This window comes from Lissotriton helveticus, chromosome 1_1, assembly GCF_964261635.1.
Source record: "Lissotriton helveticus chromosome 1_1, aLisHel1.1, whole genome shotgun sequence".
Classification (NCBI taxonomy): domain Eukaryota; kingdom Metazoa; phylum Chordata; class Amphibia; order Caudata; family Salamandridae; genus Lissotriton; species Lissotriton helveticus.
Window position 1 is genome coordinate 1,368,674,661 of NC_136057.1, and position 23,095 is coordinate 1,368,697,755.

Genomic DNA, 23,095 nt, shown 5'->3' on the forward strand with positions numbered 1-23,095 from the left:
AACCTCTTGAAGGTTCTTGGAATCCACAATTAACTGTGCCAACAGCTAAATGTCCTAGTCTAGTGCTCAAGTTGGCTTATGTTGGAGGTGTACTTCAAATAGATGCATCTTTTTAAGTAAGCGAAGGATTCGTACTTATTCAGGAATCCTAAACCAAAAGACTTTAAAATACCTTTTCCTTGCTATTTTTTTTATTAGATTCTTTGTTAGTTGATGTGACGATTTCTGGGGGTGGGAGTCCCGTGAAATCTCGTTTATGTTAGAGGGTGGAGTGCAGGAGTCCCTTGGGTAGAAATTACAACCTTGCCCGCCCCCCTCCCCAGGTGCTCCTTAATTGCCTGTGGCTCATTGCATTTATTGTCCTTAATCAAATTCGGCAGGACCACCATTAAAGGGTGTCCTACATTAACCTGGCTGATTTCGCCCTCCGGGTCATGTCTGGGGCCTGTCCTTAGAACGGAGGACTGAGCGCAGACTGGTCTCCTCCATTGATCTCTCGTTTTTTTTTCTTTTCTGTTTTAATGAAGTTTGCAGAGTGCTGGATTGCTTCTCTCTGTGCATCTTGCCTAGACATGTTTCAAACAAACCTATAAAATTGGCTTTTGTTAAAGCTCACCGTCCCGTCCCCCACTTTCCCTCGTGGACAGGTACAGTCTGTTTCTTGTTACTTCATTTTGGCTGGTCTTAAAGGGGGTGTATCTATATTGGCTGCCGCCCCTGCAGAACAGATTAAATTTCAGAATAAACTGGTTTGAAGGAACTGGTTTTACTGACAAATCGCATCTCTCACAAACTGTTCATATTGGTGTAGCATAACATCCCTATCCTGTTATCCCAGATGGAGAACTACCAACCCAATTCCCAAGAGGTGGTGCAAATTTGTACCCCTCCCCTTAAATCATGCACCCATTTGAGCAGGTAAGTTCCTGTGCTTTTAGTCCTAGTGTATAGCAATAACGTTATAGCAAAGTTGTCCCCTAACCTTGTTGCACGACTTGACCATTTTCACACCGGATTCTATTCCATTTAACATTAAAACCTTTTTTCTTTTTCTTTTAAACAGGAGCTGTAGACCCCTCTCAGTACAGGGCCTGGGATTGTCGGAATGGAGGGCACTGAAGTTGCTCTCTAGTGTGGTGACCACTCTGACCCTTAAGAGGTCTTGTACTGGAGGCGCTTTTTATGGTCTGCAACTCGACATAAATCTTATGCCATTTGGGGGCTTTAACCCCCATTTTGTCTGCCCCTCCCCCAGTCCCGTGCTGCCTCATCTCGAACCCCTGCTGCCTTAATGCGGCAGGAAAGATTTCAGCATCTGCCCAGTGTTCACCATTCACAGCACCCATCTGTGCAATCACTGCAGTAGACCTCAGTGAGTGACACTGGGTGGGCGGCAGCAGCAGCAGCACCTAGCTCTCTGTGAGCGTAGGAGAGGATGCGACTCAACCTGGGCAGCCCCGGCACCATCCAAAAAGACACTGCAGACAGCCACTGAGGCTACGGAATGAGCATCTGCCGAGTGCATACCAATGGGTAGGTTGAACATCTTTTTCCACACATCTACCTCTTCCTTTGTGGCTTGTCTGTATGTGTATATGCGTTCCTTGCCGGAGGCTGCCTCACCTTTGCTTTGCCTTATGGAGGCTGCTCCATATGGGCATTTGAATCCTTCGGTATTTGAGCAGCAGCAGAAAAATCGCAGCTGGATTCGGCTGGAATGTAGCACAGGTGGCAAGAGCCTATGTCTGTGCACTGGTACCAGAAGGCCATGCAGTGTATTGCCTCCTGGTTGTTCGGTGGCACTGGTTAACTTCGTGCTTTGCAGTTATTGGGTGTACAAAGGTAAAAGAGCGGGCCTCTTGCAATCTCAGTTTTACACAAGTGCTTGACTGTGTCAAGCTGGTTTTTAAACCAATCTCAGAAGTGCAGTTGAGAACAAGCAATGTTTCCATGTTGCTCCCGGACTGCACTCCCAAGTTTCCATTGCTTATTTCAAGGACCCATTGCCTCTGGTGGCTAATGCTGCTACGAGTTCATCAGTGGAAAACATTTTAAACAACTACCGTTTCTGCTGCCCAGAAACCTCAACATTGCGACCCTCGGATTGATGAATAGTGCATCTCTTCTGAAGTATGCCCCTCCCTGCTAGAAATTGGATGACTTGTCTGGAGCTGGAAACCGGATGTCAGTGTGGGTGAAGTAAAAACCATGTCGGAGCTAAAACATGTCTCGAGTATCAGAAAACTTGTTCTTGTCTCCAACTTGTTTTCTTCACAATTGAAGCCAGGGGCTGCTTGTATTGCCGCCTCATTCCGGAAACAGTAGCAGTACAGCTACACTTGGAAGAAAAACTGCGCTGCTGCCTCAAACCCATCAATGTTTGTGTGCTTAACCAATCACTCTCCCTTGATTCTTCCTGGTATTCTAGTGCACACAGTCCAGAAATCTTAAACCGCGACACTAGCCCAGGAGATATCCTTTCACATAGTGTTATGAAAGGAATGATCTGAACAATTCCCACTCCTGTACAAGAAAAGGCCTCAAGTTCCAACTTCCCCTTCCTTCTGAATATCTTGTTTTAGGTCCTTAAAAAAGAGCAGCCCATTTCCCTAAAGTGCCAGCTAAGACCGATGAGCCCTTTTTCCTGTAATAAGAAACAGACGTTGTTTCCCCGTCCAATTGATGAATGTCGCTATAACTCCTGTAAACCCCACACCCTGTCCCTTTGAAATGAGTCTGGGCAATAGATGGGCCCGTAGGGAAGCCATTAATGTTTATCCCCTGAGGTGAAGGGGATAAAAGCGTTGGAGGACCGGATCTTTTATCCTCCCATGTGACCTGGTTCTCCTGCGCTTGGCATCCCAATGGGCGACAGAAGCATCTAAACGAGCGAGCTTGTGGGAGACTGCTCGCCAAGCCATGGACTATCGATGCATGCTCCCGCTCCAGTGGTCCCGTGTCCCAGAGGGCGGAGTCTTCGTGAGGGGACCGCCATGAGACGGGATCGGCTGCAGCTGCTTCTCACCGCAGGAGGGAGTGTGCATCGGTCTGGTACATGTAAATGTCTTCTGCACATACGAATACTGTTTGAAAAATTGTAAAGCATTTGAGTTGGTGTGAGGTGGATGTATTGAGCAGAACTGGTAAGAAAAAATATCTTTGGAGTGCGGGTTAGGGGGCGGAAGATGGAGTATAGTGAGGGTAAGTGCTTAAGTTTATGTTGTGTCCATGGATGTCATCCCATATACCCTTTGATTCTTAGTGGTTGGGCTTCAGAAGGTACCACTAATGTCCAGGTGATTAATTTGAGTACATGCTATATCTTTGTATCCTGTGTCATGACTTGTGCTGGAATAGTTTTATCAATTCCAATTTAGCCCTCTTATGCGTATATTCCAACATTAGCCATTGCACACAGTACTGCAGGTGAAGGAGGCTGTTTGGCAGCGAGATATACCTGCTGCCTTATGGAATATGAGGGGAGCTGGATGAAAAAGGTTCGAGTTAAAAGTAGACTCCAATCGGTGGTTAATTCCATATTGATGCGTAAATGCAGCTCGGTTTCGGTTTGAGGAAAGGTTATATTTTTGTGGGGGTCAACTGAACGGCCTGGAAGTGACTGGATGTTGGATTTTTGCCCAGTCTCATGACCTGTATTGACATGAAAGAGCTCTGTCCTAGCTTTGACGCAACAGGGAGGTGGGAGGCTGGTCTGCAACAAACTGAATATATTTAATGTCCTGCGCTGAATAGGTTGTGGTGGTAAGTAGACAACAAATTATTGTGAGCAGGCTTCTCAACAGCGTCCTCGCGTTTTTTCTTAATGTATTCTGGCTACACGATTTGCTCCTGCTCTGCTTGTAAAGCCCCTTGCTGGGGAGATGGCATTTGCTTTGTCTTGTGTGCCGGTGTGTACCAGCCCAGATTGTCATGCCTATTTGACCTACCTCAAAGCACACAACTTAAAATATGGCGAATGTGATGGTGTGGGCAGCTACTTCTAGTGCATATGACAGGACACTTAAGAGGGGTGGAATCTTATGTGGGCTGCTCTAGGGATGACCGATTGTGTGAATGATAACGCTCCACCCATGAAGGCACTGTCCTTGCCAATAAGAGCAGTAGCAGATGATTGCAAGCCTAGAAGTAGGAGCGGGACTTCTGTTGGGACGAGCCTGCCTGTGCTGTTTTTCTATGCAATTGCTGACTCTTATTTTCCTTCCATGACCCTCCTTTTGCGTATGTGCTGCTCCTTGGCGCACTCGCTATCCTGCCATGTCCGGGTACTTGCCCCATTGCAGACGTCGAGGACATCAAATTTGTTATCAACTACGACTACCCCAACAGTTCCGAGGACTACGTACATCGGATTGGTCGAACTGCCCGAAGCACAAACAAAGGCACAGCATACACCTTCTTCACTCCAGGCAACCTGAAACAGGCTCGGGAGCTTATTAAAGTTTTGCAGGAGGCCAACCAGGCAATCAACCCCAAACTCATGCAGCTGGTGGATCACGGACGTGGTGGTGGAGGAGGTGGTACGTATAGCCACATTTGTATGTTGCAGTTATGCACATCTCAAATCCTTACAGTTTAGTTTAATGTAGAGAAATTAACCCAGCTCGTGTGTCCTGTTATGCCTTTCTGTACTGTGGTAGGAAGGTGCACAATGTTTGTCTATTGTGTAGTCACTCCCTCATCCCCAGCTACAAAGCCAAGAATTTTACAAAGCAAAATTATTCCTAATGTAATGCCTATATTCTAGGCAGAACTACTCAGATTTTGCAGTAGTGGACTGAATTATGCTGCATGATCGTCATAACTTGGGATGTAAAAGGTAACATTTATATATGCGTGGTAGAAAACAAATTATGAACTGAAATGTAATATTTTGTAGAAATAATGGAATGCTTTACTCCACAGAAACCCTCAGTTCCTGCAGTTTTATTCTGTTTTAAAACACCCCAGTTATTTTTCAGTTTGACTGGTCTGTGTGGCCTAAAAAATGCCATTCTTCTAGTAAAAACCCTGCAGGGTAGTTTAATATGCATTTCTGTGCTTCTCTCTAGGAGGTACTGCTAAACTGTTGATTACTTCTGAATGGCAGGCGCCACTCTGTTAAGTGTAGATCAACTTTTAATAACTTGATACGTTTGAGTCTAATCTGCATTGTACAGCTGGTCTGACTATTTGGCAGCCAATAAAGATGCTTTTCTAATGGCCTGGGTATGGTTTGAGGGGGCCAATTCAGCTGATGCCCTTTTTTTCTTGCGTTGGTAGGTATATTAAGCCTGACTTAAGTTTAACGTGTTTTCAGATCGAGCCCATGAGGCGTGCATGCGCTGCTTGCAAGACTTTTAGTAATGGGCTTCAGAAAGCTCACCACGCGCTCGTGTGTGATTTTGTTTGTCTCCTAGGCTATTGGGCTTAGCGTGCCTCTTTCTAAGAAAGTCAGCACCCAATTGGGCAATGGTGGGTGCTTGTCCTGCCTTTGCTCCGTCCACGGCCTATTGCTTGCAGTTACCCGCACAGGCCACATCCGTTTTCAATTATCGTGCCCAGACACGGGTGCGATAATTTAAAAACAGATCGCGCGCACCTCACACAGGCTTAGAATACTCATGACTTCCGTTAAGGGCCTCCTTTGTCCTATACGTTTCTATGTTTCAGTCGAGCGGTAAGGCTGGAGCCAAAGTAGCGCCACTGGTATTGTGGCAGGATTGCCGTTTATATTGAGTTCAGTTGCCACCGCATAGGTTCCTTGCTGTATGGTTAAAGCGCTCAATGCGGTGCATGTGTTGTCCGTTTAATAGTTCGCGGATGCACCAGACCCAGCAAGACACTGTGAGTTAATTTGTTTCATCGCATGAAGCTGTGTGATGGAATGTTAATGTCGGCGCGCTCTTTATTTACGTGCTGTGGAAAAAAGGTGTACTAATTTAACACTTTGACACTCCCCCATTGGTGTGTAATTGACTGTTTCGAAGGAGCAGCGGTTCATAAGCTATTGAGTGCTTTAAAATTGCGTTTTCTCTATTGCAGCTTTAGTAACTTTTTGTTTATAACTCCTGTGGATGAAAGGCTGAGTTAGCCCCACTAAGCTTTGAATCTGATTTCTGTGGATTGCACACAGATATTTCTGGTAGCCATTCAACACGGTGAGCAGGATCGTCTGCTTCTCATTGTTTCCTACATTACTTCTAGGCAAAGTTTGTGAGGATGAAAAATTAACGTTTTGTTCCCTAAAGTGCTCGTTTAGAGACGTCCTTTAACACATGTTGACTTGTTCATTTGAGCTGGGTGTCCTGTTTAAATGCAGCACATCTGATGAAAGCTTATTTTATGTTATTTGAAGTTTCCGATTGTCTACATAATACGTGCCAAGTAAAATCCTAAACTGTGTAGTGAGTAGAAACTATTGATTTAATCAACGAAATTTCTCTTCTTTGCTGTAAGGAGCTATTTCCCTGAAGATAAAGGGTCAAAATACCTATTCTTTCCCCACTTAAAATTCTCATTTTTCTATAGGGTAACATAGTTTGTCCCAATAAACAAAGTAATGTCTCAAACGGCTTTAGTTGTTTATGCCAGTTCTTTTAATTAAATAAACAAATGCGTACATAGACAGACTTCGGTCAGCCCTCTTCATCCACTGGCCTATTCAGCTGTTATTCACATTTTCCTCCCGTCTGTCGCTGCATATAGCATTGGCAATGGGTCAGCCAATTTTGCTCTATCTCAGGGTGTGACAGTATTTTGCTAATTTGACTACTAGCCGCAGATTCCTTAACGTAGAATTATTCATAGGCGTGAGACTGGATCTGGAATTTTTTTTGCCACAGCATCCCTTCGTGCTGGGGTGACTGCATCACACGAGACTGCCCTGAAGTTGTCCTCGTACGTGACGTCAGTTAGGTCACATAAGTCCCACCCCGGCGCACCTACGTCAGTTTTTTCCTTTTCCGCGTGCAATCCGGATCGTGCTCCTCGCCTGTTCAGGCCTTTCCCTTTCGCTTGTTGCGTGTGTTGTGGGAACAGTATACGAATGCCTTCGGGCTTTATAACCTGCTCGTCTTGTGCGTGCCAGATGTCTGCGACGGATCCTCACACCATCTGCATGTGGTGTTTGGGAGAGAACCACGACTCTACTGATTGTGAGACGTGCCAGCAGATGAAACTTAAGTCCCGGCAGGAGCACCATAAGAAACTTCTGGCAGCCCACATGTCCAGGTGAACAGTGTCTTCACACCCGGCCCCATCAGAGGATTTCAGTAATAGCCGCTTCCGTCTTTGACATCGCCCTTTCTCCCAGGCCGCAAGAGTGTCGCTCACCTGTCAGTAAGTGTTGCAGTTTCTCCCAGAGTGCTGGTTCCTGGCCTGTTGGGGGCATGGGCTCTCCGCGGGTGGTGCGGCCCGTGTGTCTTCCCCCAATCCGCTGTTTCCCGGTGTGGGTGCCTTTAGAGCCCAGATGGGGACATAAATGGCGGCCATGCAGGCCTCACTAGCTCCTCCTTCCCCCTCCTGGGATGTCTGCAGATCACTTGCCGTGTGCTTGGTCCTCCGCCGCGCGTCGCCGGTAGCTCCGGCGCAGTCTGGCTCGGATCCATGTTTGGAGGCTGTGGTGCCGTTGGTATGCGGCCCTTTGGTGATGGCTCCTTTGGACCACAGCGCCTCTGCTTCGCCGCGAACTCCTCCGGGAGTCCCTGTGGTGTCGCAGGGGCTCGGTCGGATCTCATCCCCATCCCAGAGTCCCCCTCGGGACAGGCGGTGGCCTTAGCCGAGGTGATGCTGCTTCGCGGAGGGCCCTTCTCGTCCCATCGTGGGCCAATGTTGGTGGGGGTCACCTCGTCCCTCTTGCTCCTCCATGCAGGTGGCTGCCTCGTTGGAGGTCGGGTGACGCCTTTCCGGCGTCATTCCTTCAACGCTCCGGCCCAGCCCCGGTCTCCTGCGCTGGGGCGGATGTCGTTCCGGCGTCTCCCCCTGGCGCTGGACGATTATGACTTGCCTCAGCTTGCGGACTCTACCGCGCCAGGCCAGCGTCAGGTCGTTTACTCTTTTGACGCCTCCTCTTCTCCAGAGGTTTGGCGCTTGCTGGTTTCGTCCATGCCGGAGACGGGCCGCTGCGTTGTGGCTTTTTCCCCGGCGTTGTCGAAGGGCGGCTCCTCGCCATCACCGCAGCAGCAGTTTTCTCCGGAGAGCTGCAGGTCCCCCACTCCTCTGTCCCTCTTCCTCCTTTCCAGACCTGGCCCGCGCCACCTGATCCAGTGTGTCTTCTACCAGGGGCCCTCTTTTGCAGAATGCCTTCCCCTCCCTGCCACCGCTGTTGTCTCCCCATCGCAGGAGGCCTGCTGGCTTGACTCCTGGGGACCTAATGTATTCGCCTGCGCCTCTGCGGGCTCTTAACTTTGTGTGTTTTAGCTAGGGCCACTTCTTGCTTGTGGGACTTGGCGGAGGCCCTTATGTCTGCCGCTTCTCAGGAGTGTGCCTGTATGGATCTGCATAAAGAGATACTGGGTAACCCAATTGACCCTTGTAGGTTTGGGCAATAAACAGTTGAAGGTAAAGAAAAGCTACAAGGGATTTGGTTTGTTTGCCTATTTAGATTGATTTACTGGCAAGAGTCTAAAGAGTTAGTTCTGACCAATCTAACCCAACTGTATCCATAGGATAACAACACAATTTCTTGGATCAGTACAACATTCAATAACCAAAAAATGGGAAAAAGAAAGAAGCACACGGAAAAATTATACCTGAAAAGGTATTGTATTGAATCAATCACAGAGATAAATTCACGGGGATATGATCTACAAATCAATGTAGGCAAAAAATGGTAGTCAGGCCCGAGGAACACTGAAGTTAGTTAATCACCTCTGTGTTTTTTTCTGAAAAAAGGTTTCTTGTGTTCAAGAATCTAAGCTGTAAATGGTCAGTCCAGCGTATGTGAAACACAACTCATGAAAACACGATTTAATTTCATGAACAACGGCGATCTTGGAGTGACACTCGACCGCATCGGTTCGACTACCCCTGGCCTTATTGCTAAGGGGCACCTTTGCAAATATATTATTCCTGATGATGGTCTTATAGACATCTGCACCAAAGACCGAAACGTCGACCATATCATCATCTCCAACGCAATCCATCTTTCAAAGAGTATACCTTTGTTCATGAATGGACCTGGTTACACTTTAACAAACAAAGGAGTTGATGAACTGTTCTGTATTGATCTGTTGATTCATGTATACATCTGTCCATAACATTTTTTGCCTACATTGATTTGTATATCATATCCCCGTGAATTTATCTCGGATTCAATGCAATACCTTTTCAGATATAATTTTTCCGTGTGCTTTCTTTCTTTAACCATTTTTTGGTTATAGAATGTTGTACTGATCTAAGAAATTGTGTTATCCTATGGATCCAGTTGGGTTAGATTTGTCAGAACGAACTCTTAAGACTCCTGCCAGTAAATCAATCTAAATAAGCAAACAAACGAAATCCCTTGTAGCTTTTCTTTACCTTCAACTGTATGGATCTGCGGCACCATGTGTTGGATGGCCGGGAGCTGGCAGCGTTTATTCTTTGCTCGGCTTTGGACATCTCGGAGGTGCTTGGTTGTGCCATGGCTTCTTCGGTCGCACTTCGTCAACATACCTAGCTCCGGGACCGTGTTCCCAGAGAATGTTCGAGAACGGCTGGTGGACCTCCCTTTTAATGGTCTTCTGTTCCATGCCCCTGCGGACTCGGCCATTCAGAGGTTTTTGGCGGAGTTTCGGCCTCCCCCCCCCTCCCTCAGTGACTAGTGAGTTTATCTGATTTTCGGGAGATGTTCTTCCGTTGGGGTGGGTCGCCCCAGTTGTGTGATCTGTCTCTTACTGTGCATTCTAGTCCTTCGGACTATGGTGGTGTTGGCTGCTGGCCGGCCCTTTTTTTTTTTTACAGGTTTTTTTTTGGGGGGGGCTTTTGACAAGCCGTCTGCGGGTTCTCCGCAGCTCTTTCTGTTGTCTTCTGCTGCTGAATGTTTTTTCCTAAGGGGGTTCCCAGGTTTTGGGACGTGACACGCCCTATGTGGGGTGATGGTAGCTATATCATATAGCTCTGTCATGTGCTGGGGAGGTGTGGTCGCTTTTTGGGCCTCTGCCTTCTGTGGCGTTACGGTATGTAGCAGGTGTGATCCACTTGCTGGTACTTCTGGATTGGCTTCAGTTGTGCCCCGGGTTGTTTTTTCCAGGGTCGCTGTGGTGTTTGCTTGGTGTCTGCGGCCTTGTGGCCTAGTCAGACTTCTATTTGGGCTGTGTTTGTGGACTCCTCCCTTGGGGACGTGTCTGGGCCTTTCTTGGCCTTCCTGGTCTCTATCTTAGGCTGGCGTCTGGCTTGCCTTGAGTGCACCGTTCTGTGGTGTTGTGGGAGTCTGGCCGTGCATGCTAGTGCCGTCCTACTGTTTTTCTGCACTATTGTGCCGTCTAGCACTTTGGCGGGACAGTCCTCCAGGCCTTATTGCTTCTTCCACTGGGCCATGCCTTCAGTTCTGCCTGTCCTCCCCAGGGGTTGAGCTGGTTCTTGAGTTCCTTGTCCCTCTTGGGGCGCAGTCTGTCCTGCGGAATGTTGGGCGGTTCTTCCTGGGTGACCTTGGGTTACCCTGCCTGCTTCCGCCTACCCTACTGTTGAGGGCGCCGTTCTAAGTGCACTTCACTGCAAGAGCTGATTGAACAATACTTTTGCACTTTCTTCCCCATTCTTTTATTTATACTTTCGCAGTCATATTTGTGTTTAAACTATAGCTTCAGGTTATAGTCAGTAATTGAGCGCGTTACAAAACAGCATAACATAACATAGTAAATCAGAACTAATGGTATATTTTCTTTGTGCTAGTGAAAATCATATGTTCGAGGCATATGAGCTGCAGATTGTACACTTAGCAATAGATCGCCACCTGGTGTTGGGCTCGGACGATTGCAGGTTGTTGTCTTCTTGGAAGAAGTCTTTGTAGTCAGCGATAGGTGACTCCTCCCTTGGACAATACTGCGCATGGTCATCGACTCCATCCTCAGATTGTTTTTTTCCGCCACTGGGTTCGGATGAAAGTTTTCCGCTCCGGCTAGAAAAGACTCTTTAGACCAACAACTTTCGACATCGAATACACTTTTCGACATCACCAGCTACATCCCAGTGCGTCGACTTGGGTCTATCGGCGCCGTACGGCCTACGCCTCATGGACAGAACTCCATTCAAGAGATGCCCGGTATGTCGAGCAAAATTCCCTAGTAGCGACCATCAGGAGGTTTGCAACCTCTGTCTATCGCCGGAACACGACGAGTCGACCTGCACAGCCTGTGCCTCTTTCCGATCGAAGAAGACCATTCGGGATCGAAGGGCCCGTCGACACGAGATGAGATCAGCGCCAGCACCGGAGGCCATCTTTGAGGAGGAGATCGTCAAAGACGTCTCCGAGGACGAGGCTCCACTCGTCGCCGGGGAAGACTCTCCTGATCTCCAGATCATATCAGGAGCAGAGGACTCGGACGATTCGATTCCATCTCGACATCCCGTGAGTACCTCTGCCCCTGCACAACAGCCATTGCCCAAACCAAAGGCAACGGTCAGCACTCCGCCCATGGGGCCCAGTCGAGACTGAAATTTACCCTCCGACGCCCCGCCTTCAGACTCTGCTCCGAGGAAAAAGACTGCGCCTTCCGGTGCCTTGGCACCGAAAAAACCACATGTGCCAATTCTACCTCCTCCATTGGCACCGAAGGACTCTTCGGCACCAAAGCTAATACGCCCTTCGGCGCCCAAAGACTCTTCGGCACCCAAACCTAAACAGGCATCGGGGCCCAACCCAATAACTGTAATGGACCCGAAAGCTTCGACTCCGAAACCATCCGGTTCTAAAAATAAAGAAGGGAAGCTAGATTCCGGCGCTGCAGGTCCAACAAAACCTGTCTCCACGCCAAAATCTTCGATAGCGGTACCAAAGACTCCAAGGCCTGATACAGACCAGCCTAAATCACCTTCGGCACCGAAGAACTTGCCACAGGACTCAATCACTCCTCCTAAGGTAAACACTAAACCACTATCGGCACCGAAGAAATCGACGTCGAGGAAGATTATAGAAGAGGAAGATCTGTTTAGACCAGATCCTAAGCAGAAAAAAGTCTATATTAATCCAAAAACTGGACATGTGGAAGCAATTCCTCATAAGAAAAGACCAGCAGACACACCACTTCCAACTGTGGTTCCTGCCAAAAAGGATTGTGCAACTTCTCCAATGCACCCCTCTCCTTCACCTTCTTCCTCTCCTATCACTCCTTATATTGAGCCTATAACTTCTCCTGCATCATCACACCACACTGACGAAGAGTATGACTTAGGTGGGGGGGGATGATGTACCAGAGCCACATACATACCCTTTAACCCCTTCGATGCTTATGACGGAACCATTCCGTCATGGCCACGCCCGTTTCTTAGAATCTTCAGCACAGCGCGAGAATTCGCGCCGCGCTGAAGGTGTTAGATGAGGATGAAGATGTCAACCCAGAATATCCCAAAGTGGATGATGTATATAATTTCCCTCCAAATAATGCACCAGACATCCCTGATCCTCAGTATTGCCCAACAAACCTTCCCCTCCAGAGGATAGTATTGGGTTCAATCATCTATTAAACAGAGCTGCACTTTACCACTGAGTTCCAATGCACTCTGATGCCATTGAGGAGGATTTCTTATTAGACACTTTTGAGCAGTCACAAAGGTCTACTCCAATACTACCTATGATCAAAGGGGTCATTAAACATGCTCCAGAAAATTTTAAATATCCAGTAAGGTGTAGGGTACTAAATCCCAGAATTTAGAACAAGTATAGACCAGCACCAGTTGATCCAGTCTACATTAAGGGACATCTGCCATTAGACTCTTTGGTAGTGTCAAATGCACGTAAAAGAGCCAATTCCCAGACTTCTGGTGACACACCCACCCCCGCCTGACAAAGAATATTGATGCGTCAGGGAAACTGATTGCTGCGCAAGCAACAAACATATGGCGCATAGCAAACACACAAGCCTTACTCTCACGCTACAACAGGGCTCACTACGACCAACTAGAAAAATTAATGGAACACCTACCAGATCGATACAAAGATCAGGCAGCAGAGCTTTTACAAGAAGGCAAATTAATATCTAATGCCTCAATTAAATGCGCACTAGATGTAGCTGACACAGCATGCAGAGCAGTTAACACTAGTGTTCTCCTCAGACGTCATGCATGGTTACGCATTTCAGGTTTCAAACCAGAAGTACAAACTACCATCCTGAACCAAACCTTCAATCAGAACCAGTTGTTCGGGCCAGAAGTAGATGACCCACTAGAGAAGATGAAGGACACAGACACTGCTAAGTCTATGGGTGCATTACAATCCACCCAGACTAGAAGTTCTTTTCGTCGCTCCTCTTATAGAGGAGGCTCCAAGCAGACCGGCGCAGATAACACATCATCTTTTAAAACATACACAAACCCCCTCTAATAAAGGCTACTTTAGAGGAGGGTACAGAGGCAACAACAATAAGGGAAGAGGTAGAGTTAATAACCGCTCCTCTTCCACTCCCAAACAGTGACTTCCTTCTGCCCCCCCCCCCCCCCCCCCCCCTTACAGCATTCCACTCCTTTGGGGGGCAGACTATCACAGTTCCTACCTGTCTGGAATTCCATCACAACAGACAGAGGGGGTAAGACAAATTATCCAACATGGTTACTGCCTAGAACTCATAGCAACCCCCCCAAACATATTGCCCAGGCAGCGTCCAATGTCCACAGAACACATAACCCTGCTTCAACAGGAAGTTCTAGCACTTCTACAAAAAGATGCTATTCAAGTGGTCCCCTTACAGGAACAAGGAACAGGAGTCTACTTCTTGTATTTCCTAATACCCAAGAAGGACGGGACATTAAGACCAATTCTCGACCTCAGGCCCCTAAATCACTACATACAATCGGATCATTTTCACATGATCACTTTACAACAAGTACTCCCATTACTAGAACAGGGAGACTTTCTTACAACACTAGACCTAAAGGACGCCTATTTTCATGTTCCTATACATCCTGCGCACAGGAAGTATCTAAGATTTGTCATACAAGGACAACACTATCAGTTCAAAGTCCTTCCATTCGGGGTCACAACAGCACCACAAGTGTTTACAAAGTGCTTAGCAGTAGAAGCAGCACATCTCAGAAGACAACAAATACATGTCTTCCCTTACCTCGACGACTGGCTCATAAAAGCAAGATCGTTCAACCAGTGTGTACAACACACAAAATAAACAATACAAACATTACACGACTTGTAGTTTACAATAAACTACACCAAGTCGCACCTAGAGCCTTTGCACGTTCCCCATTATCTAGGAGCTACCATAGACACATCGGCAGCTCTAGCATATCCCAGTCAAGCCAGGATTCAAAGCATTCAGAGCTTAGTCTCACTTTTTCAATGCCAGCACTCTTCAAGCCAGAGTGTTCATGAAACTAATAGGCATGATGACGTCTTGCATCTTCATAGTTCCTCACGCAAGACTGCAAATGCGTCCACTACAAGAATGTCTAGCACAACAGTGGAATCAGGCTCAAGGTCAGCTCACAGACCTGGTGTTGGTGGACAGCCGTACATATCGCTCTCTGCAATGGTGGAACACCAAAAACTTGACACAGGGACGGCCATTCCTAGACCCTGTTCCACAAATAGTGCTCACAACAGATGCATCCCTCACAGGATGGGGAGCCCATCTCCTGCACTATACCACTCAAGGCCAATGGAACAGCCAACAAATACTGTTCCACATCAATCATTTAGAGTTGCTAGCAATTTTCCTAGCACTCAAGACTTTTCAAGTACAAGTACAAAACAAAGCTGTTCTAATCCGGACGGACAATATGACCGCTATGTATTATATACAAAAACGGGGGGGGGGGGGCACATTCTGCAACTGTCCCAGCTTGCACGGAACATTTGGAGATGGGCCACCAGGAATTCACAATCAGATAGCAGGTCTGTTGAGTCGTCAGTCACAACAGATTCACGAATGGGAGTTGCACCCACAGGTTCTCCAACCATTTTTCAAAAGGTGGGGGCAGCCACAAATAGATCTGTTTGCCACCCACGAAAACGCAAAATGACCAACCTTCGCCACCAGGTTTCCACACCCACGGTCGGAGGGGAATGCAATATGGATGAACTGGTCAGGCAGATCTGCGTACGCTTTTCCGCCTCCCACTCATTCCACTAGTAGTACGCAAGCTCAGACAAGTTCCTCAAACTAATACTAGTGGCCCCCACATGGGCACGTCAGCCGTGTTTCACCACGCTACTAGATCTCTCACTGGTTCCACATCAGAAATTACGGCTGACGCCATCCCTGTTAACACAGAACCATGGAGAAATAAGGCACCCAGAACCAAACCAACTGAATTTGGCGATCTGGCTCCTGAGGTCTTAGAGTTTTGGCTACTTAAACTTACCACCAGACTGTATGAATGTAATTAAGGAAACTAGAAGACCCACCACTAGAGCATGTTATGCTGCAAAGTGGAAAATATTTGCAATATATTGTAACAATCACATTGATCCATTGGATGTTTCCATCCAAAATATTATTTGCTACCTTCTACACCTACAAAGGTCCAACTTGGCTTATTCTTCCATACGACTGCATCTATCAGCAATTGCAGCCTATTTACAAAAGACAGCGTCTATCTCTCTTTAGAGTACCTGTGATGAAAAGCATTTATGGAAGGATTAAAACTAATAATCCCACCTAGGTTACCACCTGCACCAGTATGGAACCTACATGGTCCTTACAAGACTTATGGGTCCCCCTTTTGAGCCTTTACACAAGTGTGAACTGTAATGCCTAACACGGAAGACTGCCTTCCTTGTTGCCATCACCTCTCTCAGAAGAGTTAGTGAAATACAAGCATTCTCAATAGAAGAACCATTTTTTCAAATACACCCTAACAAAGTGGTTCTTAGGCCCAATCCAAAATTCCTGCCAAAAGTGATTACTCCTTTTCACCTTAACCAATCAGTAGAGTTACCAGTGTTTTTTCAAAAACCGTTGCGGAAAGGGCTTTACACACCGTAGATGTTAGAAGAGCTCTTTTATACTACACAGACAGGACTAAATCCTTCAGAAAGACAAAACAACTATTTGTATCTTTCTCTTCCCCCACACAAAGGCAATCCCATCTCTAAAGAAGGAATTGCCAGATGGATTGTAATGTATATTCAAATATGCTATCAAAAAGCTAAACGTACACTAACAGTTCTTCCTAGAGCGCACTCCACTTGCAAACTAGGAGCCTCTATGGCTTTCTTAGGAAACATACCACTAGAGGACATATGCAAGGCAGCAACATGGTCTACCATACACACTTTCACTAAACACTATTGTGTTGACGTGCAAGCTGCAGTAGGCCAAGCTGTCCTTAAAACACTATTTCAGTATGCTGCAACGGATACAAGCGACCACCGCTAGCGGAGACACTGCTGCACAATCGTTGCCAAGTGTACAATCTGCAGCTCATATGCCTCGAACGGAATATGCTACTTACCAATATGCATCTTTTCTTGGCATGTAGAGCTGCAGAGTTGTACACTCCCTCCCACCTCCCCGGGACTTGTATCCGTTCCAGTACTCATCTTACTTCGATGCACACGCATGGACATCCTTTCTCTTTACATCTACTAACTGCATCATTTCCCATAATGGCGAAAAACAATCTGAGGATGGAGTCGATGACCATGCGCAGTATTGTCCAAGGGAGGAGTCCCCTATCTCGTGACTACAAAGACTTCTTCCAAGAAGACGACAACCTGCAATCATCCAAGCCCAACACCAGGTGGCGATCTATTGCTAAGTGTACAACTCTGCAGCTCTACATGCCAAGAACAGATGCATACTGGTAAGTAGCATATTCCTTAAGTGTTTAGTTGTCCTGCACAATATCTTTGGTGCAACAACATAAAGTGTTGCATGGCTAAACACTTATAAGGTCCTTGGCTATGCCAATGCTAGTTTCATGTGGAAGTGTCCATGCTATTAGCCTCGGGGGTTTTTAGTTGCCAATATCTGTAGATTCAAACAGGATTTTGAACCTCACTAAATGTGAGACTTATGGATATGAAGTTTTAAGACGACTTGTAGGGCAGGCCCCTGATTTGATGCTTTGTGCTTGCTTGGTTTTGTGCTTCTGGTTAATTTAACACTGCCCTTAAAAAGCGGGTGCTCACAATTCTGTGGCATACTTAAGATGAGTATTTAACTAATGAGGACATTAAGAAAATTGCATTCCATAAAGTAAATAACAAAGACTTAAGGATAAAACATTGTACTTGAATTAAACAATTTGATTATTAACCTCTTGCATACAGGTAAGCGGGCTATATTTATTTTTTTCTGTAACTCCTTTTGGCAATATTTTCAACTAGACTGATTACCCCAGAATTAAATGTAATAGGCATCTGTGACTGATACTATGAACTAGAAACTGATCAAAGTGATGTTGAATTCATTTTTTTTCTAGGTGGTCGTTCCCGCTATCGCAGCATTCAGACTTCAAACAACCCTAACATGATGTACCAGGATGAGTGCAACAGACGAATGCGAGGAAAAGATGGAGGGCGAGACGGTGGTAGCAGCAGTTTCCGGGACCGAGATAGTGGCAGAGATCGGGGTGCCTCTAGTGCATTTAATGGGGTCAATCGCAACACCTATGGGGGTATGGGAAGTCAACCAAACCAGTATGGGTACAACCAGCCATCTTATGGCACTTCTGGAGCCCCATATGGTGCAAACAACTTTGGAAGTCAAGATTATAATACTACGAATTACAACACTGGTGCCAACTCTACTAATGCTGGTGGTGGGAGGAATGTGCAGAGCACAGGCCAGCCACAAGCACAGCAGCCACCACAACCACCTCAGCAACAACCACAGCAACAACCACAGCAACAGTTCGGTGGTGGTGCACGTCCAAATGCACCACAGCCACTGATGGCCCAGCAGTTTGCACCACCACCCCCTCCACCATCTGGAATGAACTATATGGGTCAGTCTGGCTCTTACCAGTACCAGCCCCCTCCTCCACCCCCTCCTCCGGCACGCAAATGAATTAGTTAAGTGAAGTTTACCCCTTGCGTCACATTACCCTTTTAAAATAATTTGTCATTTTTGTGCCCTCTATGGAACTCTGATAGGGCAAGCAGATGTTGGGATAAGATTTCTCCAACCTTTTTTTTTTCTTTTTTACTTGATGCTTTTTTTCTTTCCAGGCCAAGGTAGGTAGTCCTTTTGTTTCCCTTAACTGTCCCTTTACTAGTGTAGTTTTAAGCATGTGAATCCCTCTTATGGTGTTAATACAGGGAATCTGAGGGAGCATTGGAGCCAGTTGTAGTCTACATGGCTACGTCTAGGAGGACTAAAGTTCTACAGCACATTGAATGGCATTGTTGAGGCGTTAAACTTAATGGAGTTGGGAAGAGTCTGATTACTGGGGTACAGCAGGCAATTAATAACATCCGTAGTGTAGCCTCTATACAAATTGTTGGCTACTTTTTTGTGGGGGGTGGGTCCTGTTAAAAATATACTATTCTACCCTTCTTACCAGTTGGATGACTTGTCATTACAGGTTTTTTCGCTGAGTTTTTATTTACAAGTGGGACAAATTAAAAACGTTGCTTAATAGCAAATTGTTCTATTGGGTTGAATCTTCATGTTTTAACAAACTTCTCCCTGAATGAGCAGCCCGAGGTAATTTAATTGGTCTCAGTAGTTAATGTAGGTAAATGTAGCAAGTCGTGCATTTGGTAAATCATCATTCCAAATGAGAAACACTTAATTTCCCCATCTGTTGGCCAGCATTGTTTGCCTGGCATGAGCATTTCAACTTGTGAATCAGTCAATACTTGAACTGTTCTTTTGTACTGGAAATAAAAGTAAATGTCAGGTTGCTTCTTTGTGCCCCCCTTCCCGCCTCTAAAAAAAAAAAAATCCAAATGTAAAATATCCCTTTTTATACTATATATTTTTCTTTGTAGATATGAATAAAATACTTGTCTGAAGTTGAATTTGTTTTGTATCTTGGCTTAGGCATTTCTCTTAATTCACACCAGAGACTATAATTTGGGCCACTGGAATATGACAATTTTGTGTCCACAGCCTTTTCTCCACAGTTATGTGTTTGTCCCATTTGCTACATGATTGATAGTCTGTTAAATAGTTGCAGATTTCTACCGCTAGTCACATGTGTTATGGAAGAACTCTTAAACTGATCCTCCATTCTGCTACAATCGAGCACCGAATCCAGACTCCCCTCTGTGCCTTTCCCTTACTGTCTCTGATACCCTGTTGAAAAGAATGCTAGGTCCGTGATGGAAAGATGCCCATCCAACACTCGGAGCCACTGGACAGGCAGACCTTCAGGTCAACAGTATTACTTTTGACTGAGCATGACATCACGTGTCAGGCCTGCCTCGCCTTCTATTCCTAAAAGACATATCTGCACCAACTAGAAGAGATGGCCCGCATCTAGGAATGCAGTTTGAGGCAGACCTCACCCCTGACCTCTATGGGGAATAAGATGTTGAGGTGGAGGAAGAGGCCAGACCATTGGAGGCCCAGCTGATCCGTTCCCGTTCTGAGGTGAAGCTCACACTCCAAATATGATGGAAAACTGCAACAACACCCCAAAGCTCCACAAAATCGTGGAAGACTGACCATGAATATGGTCTGCACCCACTCAGTGACCATGTGTACAGGGCATACCAGTGGGGGTTGGGGGCATCAAGTCGAGACTCGGAAGCAGCCTACTGGGTCAGCACTCCCTACAGGCCATGGTCTGCCTTGACTAAAGTTTATGGGGCTGACAATGCCCTCATTGGGCTACAAAGGCCATGTATAAACGGGGTCCTTCAGAGCTGACCGCTTCCTCTATTCCAGCGGCGAAGTAATCGCTGGCACCAAATTAATCACTGGTGTTGGAAACTTCCTTGACTGCTGTGGGGCAACAGATTTTTTTGGCGCCTGAAGGCAGTTATAAGCTCGGCAAGAGTTTTTTGATCTACCTGTCAACTGCCAAATCTTTACCAAGGTGCTTCTGAATCAACAGAGAAGTTCTTAGAAGGAAGAAGAAGTAGACTCTTGAGGAGCACATTACTTCGGAATCCAATGCATAAAAGATAAGGACAGGCACATTAGCATCCTCCCTGCTCTACCTCCTCCTCCACTGCCTCACGTTCTACTTCTACCACTTTTACATGAGTGGGTCATCACACTCCTATGGCAATGGCAGCTGAACTCTACAGCCCTGTGCACATTTTTAACCTGTGGTGATTGTTTATTCCCCAAGGTAAAAAAAATGTATCTAGCTAACTTATTGGGAGAATACCTGAGCAATAGGTTCTCTCAAGCATAGAGCACAGCTACTGCCTGAGCTTGTCGTAACTCCACCAAACATTCCACTTGGTTACTCACCCTCTGAAGAACTCACATCTTCCTTCATGAAGAAGTTCAGGTGCCAATTCAAAATGGCAAATAAAACCAGTGCCACTGCAGCATCACCGCAAGTGGGGGGGGGGGTTGTTCTCCCTATTTCTTAGCTCCAAAAGCCATAGTTCCCTTCACCAAACTGCAACAATGCCTATCTTCCTATGAACCCACGCAGAAGTTGCTGAGATAATCGAGTGTCGATACCAGCAAGCACTAAACACTTTCTTGCATGATGGAAAAACAATCTGTTACAGGGCTGGCCTTTCATGGGCCTAGTTCTGTAGGTGACCACCTCGAAAGCCTCTCTATCCAGGTGGGGAGCATATTTTTCAACATTGTAAAGGGCCATGGTCACCTCGGTAAAGAAGCCTCCGCATGAATTATATCAAGCTTCTGGCCATCCAGCTAGCACTAAAGGCATGTTTCCAAGAAGTTTAGCTAAACGTAGTCTTGATAAAGACCTAACATGACGTGTATATCCCCAAAAGAAAGGCTTCACACTCTGCTAAGCTATTGCCACTAGCACAAAGCATCCTACATTAAGCACTTCTAAATCAAGTGTACCTGCTGGTAGAGAAAAAAGCTTTTTCGGATATAAGCAGGATGAAACCACACTTCTACAAGAAAGAGCTCCCTCCACAGACACGTTGAACTGTAGGAGCACCAAAGTTGGATCTATTTGCACAACTGACAATGCAAAATGACAATGCTTGATCTCCAGCTATCGCACAGTAGTTAAGCGAAGAACAATTGGTGATATGGGCCAGGATATTTCCCTACACTTTTTTTACTTCTCCCTGTAATTCCATATGTGGTGAGGAAGTTCAGACAAGGCTCTCTAATGCTGGTGGCTTCAACATGGGAATGGCACCGAACCTTGGCTCGAATAATCTGGTCCCTCACAAGAAGCTCCTCAATTGGCTGGCTTTGTCATGGCATTGTCAGACACCTGGATCCAAAATAATTAGCCAAATGGCTCCTGAAGTCCTAGAGTTTAGGTACCTAAATTTACTGTCTGATAGACTACTAGCTGCAGATTCCTTCACATAGAATTATCCCCAGGCATGAGACTGGATCCGGAAAACTTTTTGCCACAGCATCCCTGCGTGCCGGGGGCGGGACAACAAGCGACTCCGCCCAGGCGTTGTCTGGGTACATGACGTCCGGGAGGTCACATAAGATCCGCCCCAGCGCGCCTACATATGTTTTTTTTCCTTTTCCGCATGCAACGCGGATCCGGTCCTTGCTACAGGCCCCTTTTTCTCTCCATTCTTTTGGTGGAACAGTGTGTGAATGCCTTCGGGCTTCAAAACTTGTACATTTTGTGGGAGTCTTATGTCGGCGATGGACCTGCACCTCATTTTATTTGTATGTGGTGGTTGGGGGAGGATCACAGCACCACAGACTGCAAGGCCTGTCAACAGTTTAGGCCGAAGTCTAGGCGGGAGCGTCGCAAACCTCTCTCGTCGCGTCTCTCCAGATCGACGTCCTCCCCTCGGTCAGCTTTGGCGGACTGCTTCAGTTTCGGCTGTGGTCGTCGCCCTTGCCCTTCTCCGATGCTCTAGTGAGCATTGCTCCCCGGTGTTGAAGTGTCGCAGCTGGTCCCCGGGGGCTGGGTTCCAGCCTACTGGGGGCGTGGACTCTCCGCGAGTTCTGTGGCCCCGCGTGTCGTCTTATCCATAGTTTCCTGGTGTGGTGGTGTCGAGAGTCCAAATGGAGATATACGCCGTGGCCTCGCTGGCGTCTCCTTCCCCTCCTGGGGCGTCTGCGGACCCTTCGCCTTGCGCAGGGCCCCCTGCGGCGCCGCTGGCGGCTCTAGTGCAGACTGGTTCGGATCCAGGTAGGAGGGTGTGGTGCTGAGGGGGTGCGGCTTCTCTGGGGCACCCCATTCAGGGCACGGCATCTCTGCCTAGCCGCAAACCACTGCGGGAGTCCCTGTGGTGTTGCGGGAGGTCGGCGGGACTCTGGTCGCATCCCCAAAGCCCCTCTTGGTCCCTTGACAGCGTGGTCCTGTCCGAGGTGATGCCGCTACGGCGCCAGCAGCAGCTTGCCCGTGTGGAGCCACAGGGGTCGGTGCACCCTCCTTGTTCCGCTCTAGGTTGAGGCTGGGTGTGGCCCCTCTCGTACTCCCCCCGCAGGCAACTGCCTTGACGGGGGGGGGGTGAGTTGCGGTGGAATCGTTCCTGGCACCGTCTCATGGGTTGCTGAGCGATATATGCCTCATTCTGGGCCGCGGAGGGCTTAGTTTCCCATCTCCATGCCAGTCTCGTTCCCCCACACTGATGGCTACCACAGTGGAGGTTGGGGCGGCGCCACTCCGGAGACGGTTCGGCTGCAGCCCCACTCCAGTCTCCGCTCCGGGCTCCAGTACGGAGTAACTTGCCGGACCCCTGTCCGTCGACTGTGCCGGCGCCTCGCCTCAGGTGGCACTCTACGGCTCCGCGCAGGTGTCGTACCACGTATTAGTCTTCGGACGCTCCTTCTCTGAAGGTAGCCTGTATATTGGTGTCATCTTCCCCGGAGACTAGTCACTGGGTGGTGTCCTTTTCACCGGCGTC

General features: G+C 47.3%; 1 protein-coding gene across 2 annotated transcripts in view; it reads left to right on the top strand.

Moving 5' to 3' along the window:
• DDX17 (DEAD-box helicase 17) overlaps positions 1-19,117 on the top strand; it is a 46,087-nt gene extending 26,970 nt beyond the window's left edge. The window contains exons 12-13 of one of the 2 annotated variants that reach the window (XM_078683650.1): positions 4,302-4,538; positions 17,575-19,117. In XM_078683650.1, the coding sequence (XP_078539776.1) occupies positions 4,302-4,538; positions 17,575-18,161 (824 nt within the window). In that variant the 3' untranslated portion in view covers positions 18,162-19,117. Of the gene's footprint in view, positions 1-1,063; positions 1,534-4,301; positions 4,539-17,574 lie in introns of those variants that run through there. The other variant, XM_078683658.1, reaches the window with a different exon arrangement.
• Positions 19,118-23,095: the final 3,978 nt, after the last annotated feature.